This window comes from Phyllobates terribilis, unplaced genomic scaffold (genome assembly GCF_046119375.1).
Source record: "Phyllobates terribilis strain yellow unplaced genomic scaffold, ASM4611937v1 Scaffold_12__6_contigs__length_324123572, whole genome shotgun sequence".
Taxonomy (NCBI): domain Eukaryota; kingdom Metazoa; phylum Chordata; class Amphibia; order Anura; family Dendrobatidae; genus Phyllobates; species Phyllobates terribilis.
Genome location: NW_027362772.1, coordinates 38,470,597 through 38,484,006, shown reverse-complemented (window position 1 = coordinate 38,484,006; position 13,410 = coordinate 38,470,597). Strand labels below are relative to the sequence as shown.

The 13,410-nt window shown below is 46.4% G+C and overlaps 1 protein-coding gene across 2 annotated transcripts in view; it reads left to right on the top strand.

The window, feature by feature from the left end:
* Positions 1–13,410, top strand: part of LOC141172004 (sialic acid-binding Ig-like lectin 13) — a 146,722-nt gene that overhangs the window by 86,838 nt on the left and 46,474 nt on the right. For both annotated transcript variants that reach the window (XM_073655767.1, XM_073655766.1), the window contains 2 exons: positions 6,831–6,933; positions 8,168–8,258. In XM_073655767.1, the coding sequence (XP_073511868.1) occupies positions 6,831–6,933; positions 8,168–8,258 (194 nt within the window). The remainder of the gene's footprint in view (positions 1–6,830; positions 6,934–8,167; positions 8,259–13,410) is intronic.

The following is a 13,410-nucleotide window of genomic DNA, read 5'->3' as shown; positions in this document are numbered from 1 at the left end:
CCCCCAAACTTTTCGATCAACCTTTTCATTTTAATAAAGACCAAAAAAATGGTCATTTTTGAAATTATAAGCATTAGCAGGTTGTTAGAAACTGAAATCAAACAGTTTTCAACTCAAAACTTTATTCTAGGTGATGTTACATTTTCACATAGGACCCCTTGTTCGAAAGGAGCTTCTGAACTCTCTCGTCCATTGAATTTGTCAGGTTTTGGATTGTTTCTGCTTCAATTGTTTTGCATGAGGACAGAATACCCTCCCAGAGCTGTTGCTTAGATGTGAACTGCCTCCCGCCATCATAGACACTCCTTTTAATGATGCTCCAAAGGTTCTGAATGGGGTAGAGGTCAGGGGAGCATGGGGGTCACACCATAAGTTTGTCCCCTTTTATGCCCATATCAGCCAGAGATGCAGATGTTTTATGTGCAGCATGAGATGGTGCATTATCATGCAGAAAAATGATCTTGCTGTGAAATACACGGTTCTTCTTCTTGAACCATGGCAGGAAGTGCTGTTTGAGAAAATTCACATACATTATGGAGTTCATCTTTAGCGCCTTCAGGGATCCTAAAGGGGCCGACAATCTCTCTCCCCATGATTCCAGCCCAAAACATTACTCCACCTCCTCCTTGTTGGCGCTGTAGCCGTGTTTGCGTGGGGTGTCCATCAACCAGCCATCCTCCACTCCATCCATCTGGACCATCGAGCGCTGCACGGCACTCATCCGTGAACAAAACAGTTTTGAAATCAGTCTTCATGTAATGTTTGGCCCACTGGAGCCGTTTCTGCTTGTGTGAAGTGGATAGAGGAGGTCGACAGGATGGCGTATGCACAGCTGCAAACCTCTGAAGGACCCTGCATCTTGTTGTTCGGGGGACGTTGGAGGCACAAGCAGCTTCAAAAACTTGTCTGCTGCTATGACAAGGCTTTTTTGCCGCTGCTCTTTCAACCTGACGTAATTGCCTGTAGGAAAGAGTCCTCAATTTGCCCTTATCAGCACGCACACGTGTGTACTGTGAATCAGCTACATACTTCTTGATTGCCAAGACACTTCATCCTGATCATCGCACAATGTTGATTGTAGTCATGCCTTGACCTAAACACTCCACAATTTGTTGCTTCTCAGCAGCCGACACATCCTTTTTCTTTCCCATTTTGGCAGAAAATGTAGGCTGCTGAATAATGTGAGAGAGCCTTCTTAAGTAGTCTTGCCTTTCATTGGACACACCTGACAAACTAATTAGCACTGGTGTCTGCAATTGCTTACAGTGATATAAAGAGCCCTGACACACATCACCATCAATGAGTTTAACTGACAAACAAACAAATTCTTCCCTTATCACTCCTAAACACTTTTTGCATAATAATTTGGAACACAGTGTACATGTGCTTTTCCACAAAACACCAGTGGTTCACATAGTGAATCTTACAGTTCTAACTTGCCAACCGTGGTCTGTATGGAGTTGTTCAATAAAGGGCCCAAAATTAAGATAACATAGATGGGAGAGGTCTCTATGAATAGGAATTCCTAAGTATTTGATACCCTGTGAGGGCCAGGCAAAGGGAAAGTTGGACTGGATGGAATCCTATATGGATTAGGGGAGGGAGACATCGAGGGCCTCAGACTTCGCTGCATTGATTTTAAAATTTGACCATGTAACAAAGTGATCTATTTCAGCCATAACAGCATGGATGGATATATGTGATTGAGTGATATATACTAGGACATCATCAGCAAATAGAGAGCACTTGTACTCGGTGCCTCCCACCTCAATCCACCTAATATTGGGGTTATGGCGAATTGATGAGAGCAGGTGCTCCGTCACTAGGATGTATAAGAGAGGGGACAGAGAACATCCCTGCCTTGTCCCATTGGTGATTGTGAAAGGTGATGAAAATGTTCTGACGCGCCCCCTGGGCCTTGGGACACCCGGAGCCGGACCCTTTTTGGTGGATGCTGGTGGTTGTAGTCTCCGTGGCGGCAACCCGGTTCCGTGGCTCAGGGCGGTCAAACCAGTGGTGGAACTATTTATGTGGTTTTGATGTTTAAATGTCCGACTACGCCACCCGTGGATTGCGGTCAGAGTGAACCGCCGCTCCAGGGCAGACCGCTGAGGCTGGTGTTGTGGGTGCAGCAGAGCGTAGCATAACTCCCCACGGGAGGAGTATAGCCTCAGGGCAGTGTATGCGGAGGATGGGGGTGATGGTGCAGGGCAGCAGCAGTAATGACACGGAGTCAGTGATGCAGTCCAGGGCCTTTACTCACAGTTCTTATTATCCAGACCACGTCTGCAGGTAACGGCTGCCCACGTCGTACTGTGCTCACCAGGTGAGGGGCTCAGACAACTCCCAGATAACTTTGGAGCGCTTCACAGGACCCCCTTTGTGTGTCCTTTGTCTGGCCTTTCTTACCAACCCTTCTGTCCGGCTGCCTCGGGCCTCCTCTTGGTAAACTTGGCGCCAGTTTCCCTGACCCTATGTGGTGCCTTCCTAGCGGGTGTAGCGAGGGGATGCGCCACATAAAATGTCACAGCCTCCTGTTTCTAGCTGAGGGTCGTTTCCTGCCTCCACTAGTTTCGGGGACCGGTCTCCCCCTTTGGCCTGACCCCTCCACGCAGGTGGATTCTGGCGTGCGGTGGCGACTCGCCCGTCCGCACCCCTGAGATCCCTTCGTTCCTCGTTCCTGGAGCCTTCTCCGCTCCTCTTCCTTCCTTCTCCCTCTTCCAGGCCTGGGCCTCTGTTACTAGGCCCGCCTCCGGAGCAGAGCTCATGCAGAGCCCCTGCTCCCTGACACTTCTGCTCAGACTTCTCTGCACTGAACTAAGATGGTGCCCACCTTTTATACTCCCTTCTCAATGCACCCAGGAACTGCTTCCTCCCTGCTCCTGCACTACAGGGTTCCCCTTCCTCAGTGTTCCCTCCCCCCACTCCAGCCAGGAACAGGGACTGTCGTGCCCATCTCAGGGGCATATTGGTCGCCCTGCCCCACGGCAATGTGGTGTAATGCATGCAGGTGTCGGGTCCTGATCCACACTACATCCTTACCTGAGAGTGAGATATCACACCTCTGGGTGAGGTGCAATACCTCTGTAGCAACCGAGCCCTCAGGGTGCTACAGTTCCATTTATCTTCAGCCTAGGTGACGTATTGCGATACAGGACCGTGATTTTGGCTATAAAAGGGTCCCCTAGACCCCTACCCCAAGCTTTTTAAGAGAATCATATATGGCGTGCCAGGAGACTCTATGGAATGCTTTCTCAGCATCCAACGAGAGTATCTAATTACAAATTTTTAACTGCATCTAGCCCAGGAAATACTTTGTGCCTAGTAGCAGGGTCTGCTAGTCAGCGGATTATCCCGGCTGTTAAGCAAGCTACACCACCTGTAGTTTGGACACTTCATTTTTTCAAAGGAAATGCTTCGGGACCACGGGATACTCAGTGAAGAGCATCAGGAGGCACCCCAAGGCATAGGGGCTGGGACTGGCAGTAGGATGCCTTGCGGTGTACAGCCGAGCTCGATCCTTATAAAAGCTTTTTAACTGCAGCAGCTTTAGTGGACGCTACTGGAGCTGGAATTACGCGGCTGCTGGCATGAGACTTGCCCTCCAATAGATCCTTGTAAATGGATTTAAAGTGTATTCATTCAAATTAGAGAGACAATTTAAATTAAAAAGCTTAGAGCTGCCTCCACCACCGGGGGGCTCGCTCGACCCACCAGCGGACAGGCACCAGTATTGGGAGAGGGGGGCTGGCCATCAGGGTTCACCGCGGCTCTGGCACAAACCCGGCGACACGGAGGTGGCACGGGCAGGAGCGGACTGGCCGTGTCGGCTTCACACTTTTTGGATTTTAGAAGGGCATGACATGCCTATATCTGTGTCTCCCCCTCCTTTTACTCCTCCACCTCTTTTATTTTCACATGACTATATGTACTTGTCACTTTTCCATGTGTTAGTTATGTCTTCTGAGCAGTTTGTCAGCTTTTGGACACCTTTGAAGGTGTTTTCTATGTGTTTCTATGTGTTTTTGTTTGCCTGCCATTGGTTTTAACGGTGTTCGAAGGTGTTCGACGAACAGTTCGACGAACAGTTCGGCGAACACACGGGTGTTCGACGAACCGAACCGAACTCGAACACTACGGGGGTGGCTCAACACTAGTGATAAACAGCTAAAATCCATTAATCGATAGCAATATACACTGCTCAAAAAAATAAAGGGAACACTCAAATAACACATCCTAGATCTGAATGGATGAAATATTCTCATTGAATACTTTGTTCTGTACAAAGTTGAAAATGCTGACAACAAAATCACACAAAAATCATCAATGGAAATCAAATTTATTAACCACTGGAGGCCTGGATTTGGAGTCACCCCCAAAATTAAAGTGAAAAAACACACTACAGGCTGATCCAACTTTGATGTAATGTCCTTAAAACAAGTCAAAATGAGGCTCAGTATTGTGCGTGGCCTCCACGTGCCTGTATGACCTCCCTACAATGCCTGGGCATGCTCCTGATGAGGTTGCGGATGGTCTCCTGTGGGATCTCCTCCCAGACCTGGACTAAAGCATCCGCCAACTCCTGGACAATCTGTGGTGCAACGTGACGTTGGTGGATGGAGCGAGACATGATGTCCCAGATGTGCTCAATCGGATTCAGGTCTGGGGAATGGGTGGGCCAGTCCATAGCTTCAATGCCTTCATCTTGCAGGAACTGCTGACACACTCCAGCCACATGAGGTCTGGCATAGTCCTGCATTAGGAGGAACCAGGGCCAACCGCACCAGCATATGGTCTCACAAGGGGTCTCAGGATCTCATCTTGGTACCTAATGGCAGTCAGGCTACCTCTGGCGAGCACATGGAGGGCTGTGCGGCCCTCCAAAGAAATGCTACCCCACATCATTACTGACCCACTGCCAAACCGGTCATGCTGAATGTTGTTGCAGACAGCAGATCACTCTCCACGGCATCTCCAGACTCTGTCACGTCTGTCACTTGTGCTCAGTGTGAACCTGCTTTGATCTGTGAAGAGCACAGGGCGCCAGTGACGACTTTGGCAATCCTGGTGTTTTGTGGCAAATGCCAAGCATCCTGCACAGTGTTGGGCTGTGAGTACAACCCTCATCTGTGGACATCGGGTCCTCCTACCACCCTCATGGAGTAGGTTTCTAACCGTTTGTGCAGACACATGCACATTTGTGGTCTGCTGGAGGTCATTTTGCAGTGCTCTGGCAGTGCCCCTCCTGCTCCTCCTTGCACAAAGGCGGAGATAGCGGTCCTGCTGCTGGGTTGTTGCCCTCCTACGGCCCCCTCCACGTCTCCTGGTGTACTGGCCTGTCTCCTTGTAGCGCCTCCAGCCTCTGGACACTACGCTGACAGACACAGTAAACCTTCTTGCCACAGCTCGCATTGATGTGCCATCCTGGAGGAGATCCCACAGGAGACCATCCGCAACCTCATCAGGAGCATGCCCAGGCAATGTAGGGAGGTCATACAGGCATGTGGAGGCCACACATAATACTTAGCCTCATTTTGACTTGTTTTAAGGACATTACATCAAAGTTGGATCAGCCTGTAGTGTGTTTTTCCACTTTAATTTTGGGAGTGACTCCAAATCCAGGCCTCTATTGGTTAATAAATTTGGTTTCCTTTGATGATTTTTGTGTGATTTTGTTGTCAGCACATTCAGCTTTGTACAGAACAAAGTATTCAATGAGAATATTTCATTCATTCATTCAGATCTAGGATGTGTTATTTGAGTGTTCGCTTTATTTTTTTGAGTAGTGTATTATACTTTGATTATAGTTGTAACATTTTGATCATTGGATGTTTAACCCCTGCGATTATTACTGATCCCCAGAACAAACTGATCAAGATCTTTCATTCTAAGGAGCCAAACATTCAGCGATCAGATATGGACACGCTGATAACTTAGAAAAAAAAATTAATAAATAAAAAAATCCCCCCAAAATTTTTTTTTGCTAATATTAGATAATTGTAAATATAATCTTCAAAAATCTGCAGAATATTTGAATGAGAAAGGAATAATTATCTTTTTCTTAAATTTGTACACTGTGGTAAAGCGACAAGCTTGGCTGTAGGCGGAGATAGAGAGAGGACACCTTCTCTTTAAATTGAGGGTTAGTTTATTTGCGTCATAAACTACCCAGTAGTCCATAGAGAAAAAATACATCCCATTCAGCTAAAGTGGCAAAACAAAATATAAAACTTGCAGCACAGTCAGTATATCGGCCAAGGTCTGGCCACTCATGATTAAGCTCCCACGGTTCAGCACAGCATGTGTGAGCTCCTCTCTGGAACAAGTTTTCCCCAGGTGCTAAACATACCTGAGTATCCAGGCTGGCTATTTAAAGCCCAGAACACTCCCTGGATTTGGAGATAGGGTGGATGACGTCCCGCCCTGCACTTCATCATCCACTAAAAAGATTCCCTTGTAAACCTGAGCCATCAACCCTCTCTGCACTTAATGTGCAGGAGAAACTTCCATGTTTTCACATCACTGAGACTAACAGCCTTAGTGACACATATCTCCCTTCCAACACCCTGCCAGTGACTTTGTCACAAATCCAACGAAAAATGATTTCCAATACATTTATAGATGTGATTTTCAAATGGTAGGTTCTAATGTTCTTCTCTTTGTTGCTTAGTATTTTGTCCACTCCTTTTTATGGATAATGAGATAGTGATGAGATTTTAGGAAAAAAAATCAAGAGTCTTATGAGTTGCAATATGAAAACAGACTTAACAAATGAGTGGCACTGTTTCTGGAAACACTACTGTACCTAATGATTTATATTTTTTTCCCAGCTCAACGAAGAAACAACACTGAGATAATCACTGCCGTCAGCTGCGTAGTTGTCTTTGTGTTGTTGCTCATTGGAGGCGTCTTAGTTGTGTATTATTTTAGAAAGTAAGTATCTCAGAATTTATCATACTGGAGTTTTGTTTGTGTATATTTGATGACCCTCAAAGCCTGTATTTATTAAAAGAGTTCTCCATGGCTAGAAATAGAAATATCACCGCTAAAATCTATGGCCATTATGTGGTATTTTTGCGCAACTCCATGTACTGTATGTAAATTGTGATGCTGAGTCACTTCTCACTGACAATCCGTGAGTCAGAATAGTCAAGGAGTCCAAGATCAAAAGCCAGGAAGGTACGTCATAAACAGAGGGAAGATACAAAGGATAAGTCAAGCTACGGTCCGAGGTCAAAATACCAGAAAGATAGCAGATCAGAACAAAGGGGTTAAACAGATTGATGGTCAGAGCGAGTTCCAAGGTCAGGCAACGAAAGATCATCAAGCAAAACACTAGGCACATAGAAAACCAACCACACTTTGCTGAAGCAATGTCTGGCAGAGGTCTGAGGCTAGCTGCCCAGCTAAGCAGCCAAGCAATCACTTGGGACAATGAACACCTGAAGTCAGCTAGCACATCCCAGTCTTAGATTGAAAGGCTGAGCTGTCAATCAAAACACTGACAGATCAGCACGCCCCTGCACCAGATTGGACACTGAGCTGTCAATCAAAGTACTGATAGCTTCAGCACAGCCCTGTACCAGATTGGACGGCTGAGCCATCAATAACTGCATCCCAGACACACAGAGGGGTGAAATCATGACATAAATGGAGTTAAATTAATATTCCAGACTCAGGTTTTGGACAGGAGTGGGGCTGTTTTTGAAAAATGTTTTGTCATCAAAACTAGTCAGCCAACAAGTAGGGAATCAAAGCAAAATTCAGAATGGGTCCACTATGACTGAAAGCTCAAGCAAATGTCTTTTGTAAAGTTTACTTCTGCCATTCTGTTTTATTTGTTGCTAAATTTGAGTATATCTCAAAGAGGTAACTCAACCATCAGGGATCCCAACGGCACCATCATCAATTATCTTCTGTGAGTGGGAATCACTACGTATATGGTAGATGTTGATGATCGATGCAAAAGGAATAGATTATGATCCGAATATCAGTTTTTCTATTCAATGCAAGAAGACAGAAGAGAATTGTTGTCATCTACCAGCTGTCCCATTCCTTCTAATTTGTAGATCCATGCTAGAAAACGGGAAAAAAAAAATGTTGACCCCAAAAAATTGGTTCACCTGATATTATGTTCATCAGATTAATGGGCTTATATTCTCTTTAGGAAAAGGCTGCCCAAGAAATCAGAAGACAAGAAAGAGATGAATGCTGATGACTCCAGCGTAATCTATGCCAACTCTGAAGTGCACATTTATGTAAGTACACCTGATGGCTGATATTATGGAACCATATAATTAAAGAAGTTCTCAAAAGATATTAATGGAATGGCCATCAAATATTATGACAAGCACTTTAAAATGTTTAAAATTTAGATGTTGCCACTCTAAAGAGGAATGGGACACCTTTGTTCTCATGATCAGTAGAGATTGCAAAATCTTTGACAGGGTTTCTCTAAAAGCTAATAAATTCATGTTGTTTGCTGAAATATCTTTATGGTTCTTAAGAGCTAGGCAATGAATCATCTTTGTCTTGATGTTGTGCTTAACTATTTATTGATCTATCTGTTATTCCTCAAAACATCAAGTCTACATAAGATTTCTAGTATAGGACCTCTTTTACTGAACTGTCCGAATCTGCCTATTTGTAATCTGTCATATTGACAACCGCAACCTTGTCCTACAAGCTCTCCAACAAACTAGACTATGATTAATTACAGTATAAACTAAACTCATCCAATGCTCTTCATCTCATGTTTCATTTCTTTGTCTTCACCTTGGCTTCTGATTAACTTAAGCCAACTCTGAAGTGTACATTTCTGTAAGGAGAGCTGATGGCTGATAATATATTATGGAACCATTTTATTGAAGAAGTTCTCAAAAATATTTTTATGGAATGACCATCAGATATTAGGACAATCACCTTTTAATATTCTGTCAAGATATGGCCATTCTGAAGAGGAATGGGGCACCTTCATTCTGAAGATCAATAGGCAGCATCGGACTGGAGTACCCTGGGCCCACCAGAGAAAAATCATTCTTGGGTCCCACCATGCAGTTATGTAAAAATACCACACAGGAAAGATCGTATATAGTGATGAGCGAACGTGCTCGCCACTGCTCGGTACTCGCCCGAGCATCATGGTGCTCGACAAGCTCGGCGAGTATTTCCGGGTTACTCAGGCGGGATTGCGGGTCCCCTCCCTGCATGTTTGGCGCTCTTTAGAGAGCCAATGAACATGCAGGGATTGCCTGCCATGCACTGTAATGCCGTAGTCATGTTGGTTGTGAGCATTACAGTAATTGGCTGGCCGCACAGCGTCATCAGGTGTATATCAGACCTGGCGCCGCCATGCTCGTCACAGTCACTCCGGATCAGATAGTGTAGGGAGAGGTGCTGCTGCTGTGTTAGGGAGAGATTTGATCGTGTATTAGGTAGTGTAGGATTAAAAACCGTACATTACACATATCCATCTTAACAAACTGTCCTTCTGAGGACTAACTAATCCATCTGCAGAGATATCAGGCTGGCAGTGTATATAGGCAGGCAGGCAGTGTATATAGCCGACTGCAGTGCAAATAGCACAAGAGGCTCCATTCCAGTTCTGTCGGCTGCTGCTGTTATATTTCTATACAGCGGCCCAGGTCTCAGGGGCCAGGAATAATTTTATTTGCATCTTAATCCTCATTATTTGCTTAAAAAGCAATCCAGAGAACAGGGTTTTTCTGCGCCATTTGCTTGTTGGCACTGCAGAATACAGCCAGGTCCTTTCCATATTACAGCGCTAAAAAACTATCTATTTAAAACTGTGTTTTCTCCGTTACAAGGATCACATATACGTTTTCAGAAAATACTGCCATTTGTGGCCTCCATTAAATTTTTTTTTCAGTGTGTCAGCAAAGTTTTTGACACTGGTTTGCTGTTCAAAACAATTACCTACAGGCCAGGTATTTAAAACTGTGTTTTCTCTGTCACATTGATCACATATACGTTTTCAGAAAATACTGCCATTTCTGGCCTCCATTAAAAATTTTTTTTAGCGTGTCAGCAAAGCTTTTGACACTGGTTTCCTGTTCAAAATAGTTACCTACAGGCTAGGTATTTAAAACCGTGTTTTTTCTGTCACACGGATTACATATACGTTTTCAGAAAATACTGCCATTTCTGGCCTCCATTAAATTTTTTTTCAGTGTGTCAGCAAAGTTTTTGACACTGGTTTGCTGTTCAAAACAATTACCTACAGGCCAGGTATTTAAAATTGTGTTTTCTCCGTCACACGGATCACATATACGTTTTCAGAAAATACTGCCATTTCTGGCCTCCATTAAAACATTTTTTTCAGTGTGTCAGTGAAGCAATTCACACCAGTTTGCTGGTCAAACTACTTACCTACAGGCCAGCTATTTAAAACTCTGTTTTTTCCGTCACACGGATCACATATAAATTCACTCCAAACTCAGTCATTTGTAGTGAGCGTGGAAGATACTGTCCTCCATTTAAAATGGGCAAGACACGTGGCAAGGGACGGGGAACGGGACGTGATGCTAATGGTGCATGCAGAGGCCGAGGACAAGGCCGTGGGCAAGCTGAAATTGTGCCGCAACAAACACCCACATCTTCTCGCCTGACCTTCCTGTCCCAATTTCTAGGGGACCGCAGCACACCACTATTGAACCCAGAGCAGTGTCAAAAGGTTGTTGGTTGGATAGTGGATAATGCATCCAGTCACTTAACCACCACCACCACCACCACCTGGTCTTCCACACGGTCAAGTATCAGTAGCCGTGAGTCTGGGCCGCATATTCCTCACCCTGATCCTCCTTCCTCGCACCAGGCCGAGTACCCAGAGACAACTGATCCCATACTTTGACACTCTGAAGAGTTGTTCAGTTTTCCATTTATAGATTCGGGCCTCTCGCCGGGCCACTTGAAGCGGGGCAAGAGGATATCGCATGTAGGGATGCAGAAATAATTGAGCAGCCACGGTCACACGAAGGCGACGGTGGGAAAGTGTCACAAGAGGTGGACGATGATGAGACACAATTGCCAGAATGTCAGGAGGAGGACCAGGGTGCGGAAGTGGAAGACAAGGTGGTGGATGATATAGTAACTGACCAAACCTGGCAGAAGGACATGCAGAGCGAGTACAGCAGCACAAAGGGGGAGGGAGGCAGAGCACCCCAACATGCAAGAAGAAGCAGTGTGGTGGCCGCAGACAGTAGGCAAGCAACCAGCCCCATAACACCAACATGAAGGAAGTTGCCAGTACAACTGTTAGGTCTTCCCGAGTTTGGCTGTTTTTTAAAGACTCTGCCGATAACCTCAAAAAGGCCATTTGCACCACCTGCCTGGCCAGCATCGGCAGGGGTGGCAAAACGATCAGCTTTACCACCACCAGCATGATCAGGCACATGGCAGCAAAGCACCCGACTTTGTGGGCCGAACCCCAGGGTTCAGGAACAGTGTCTGGCACCATTGCTTCTTCCGCTGTTGTGCATGCAAGCCAATCCCCTGTCCATGGTGCATGCGAAGATGCCTCCTGCCCTGCACCTGTCGTTGCACACTCTCAAGTAACAGCATCAGAAAGCACGTCCATGTCCCTGTCCCAGTGCAGCGTTCAGTTGTCCATACTCCAGTCCTTGGAACACAAGCGCAAATATGCAGCCAACGCCCCACAGGCCACACTACTAAATTCTCAGATTTCACAACTGCTTGCGCTCGAAATGTTGCCTTTTAGGCTCGTGGAGTCAGAAGCATTCCGCAACCTGATGCCGGTGGCCGTCCCTTGGTACTCGGTCCCCAGCCGCCACTATTTCTCCCGGTGTGCCGTCCCCGCATTACACAAGCACGTGTCCCAAAACATTAGCCGTGATCTCAACAATGCAGTTACCGGTAAAGTCCACCTAACCATGGACACGTGGACAAGTGCTTGTGGACAGGGACTGTACATCTTGCTGGCGGCACACTGGTTTAACATAGTGGAAGCAGGGACCCTGTCGGACCTTGGGATGGAACACGTCCTCCCGACGCGAAGGATTGCAGGCCCTAGGACAATCAGGGTTGCCCCAACGGTCTACAGCTCCTGCACCTCATCCTCCTCAGCCTCCTCCTCCTCTTCAACCTCCATCTCCGAAATGACCACATCAGTCACAAGCTAGAAGCACTGCAGCACTACCTCGGCCAAGCGGCAACAGGCTGTGCTGAAGCTAATATGCTTAGGTGAAAAACCACACAATGCTGAAGAGTTGTGGACAGCTCTGAAAGAGCAGGCAGATCTGTGGCTCAAACCACTGAACCTACAGCCAGGCATGGTCGTGTGTGACAATAGCCGGAACCTGGTGGCGGCTCTGAGGCAAGGCGAGCTCACACACGTACCATGCCTGGCCCATGTGCTTAACCTCGTGGTTCAGCGCTTTCTCAAATCCTACCCGGAGCTACCGGATCTGCTTGTTTAAGTACGCCGCCTGTGTGCCCATTTTAGAAAGTCAGCTACAGCTTCCGACGCCCTTGCATTGTTTCAGCAGTGTTTGCAGCTTCCAGATCACAGACTGGTGCGTGATGTTCCCATGCATTGGAACTGTACACTGCAGATATTAGGAAGGATTTGTGAGCAGAAGAGGGTATTTGTTGAGTTTCAGCATCAACAAGGCCATCGGTATTCAGTTCAGACTCCACACATAAGACTTCAGGAGTGGACATGGATGTCAGACATATGTACCATCCTCTAAAACTTTGAGGACTCCACCAAGATGGTGAGCGGCGATGAGGCCATAATTAACATCACCATCCCGCCTCTCTGTCTTCTGAAACGCTCTCTGCTCACAATGAAAGAGGATGCATTGCAGGCGGAGCACGATGGGATGGAGCAAGGAACCATACAGGGTGATTACACACAGCCAAGCCTAATCTCATCCCAACATGGATTGGGTGATGATGAGGAGGAGGAGGAAGAACAGGATCTAGTTTCATGCACTGCAGACGGTACTACCTGCACAGTTGTCATACCGTCTGTTCAGCGTGGATGGCCAGAGGACAGAGAGGAGGAGGAGGAAAGCATGGTCAGTCATCCTGTTGGTGAGTAGAGATGAGCGGTGTTCGACTCAAACTGTTCGCCAATCTCAAATTCGAGCTGTTTTGGGCGGTGTTCGAGCCGTTCTACGAACCCGAATGATTTGCAAAAAATTTGGCTGTTCGAGGTTATGTTCGATAACAGTTCGTGCACCAAAAGCGTAACTGGATTTTTTCACAGTAATACTGTTAATCAATGTTAATAGACAGTTTCAGTGTAGAGTGGATGGGGGGAGGGGTAGGGGATGGATCTCTGCAGAAATAATGCCGATCTCCATTTTTTTTTTCTTTCCCGCATTTACAGTGGGGCGGTGCAGTCTGTCAGCCTATCAGCAGCGCACA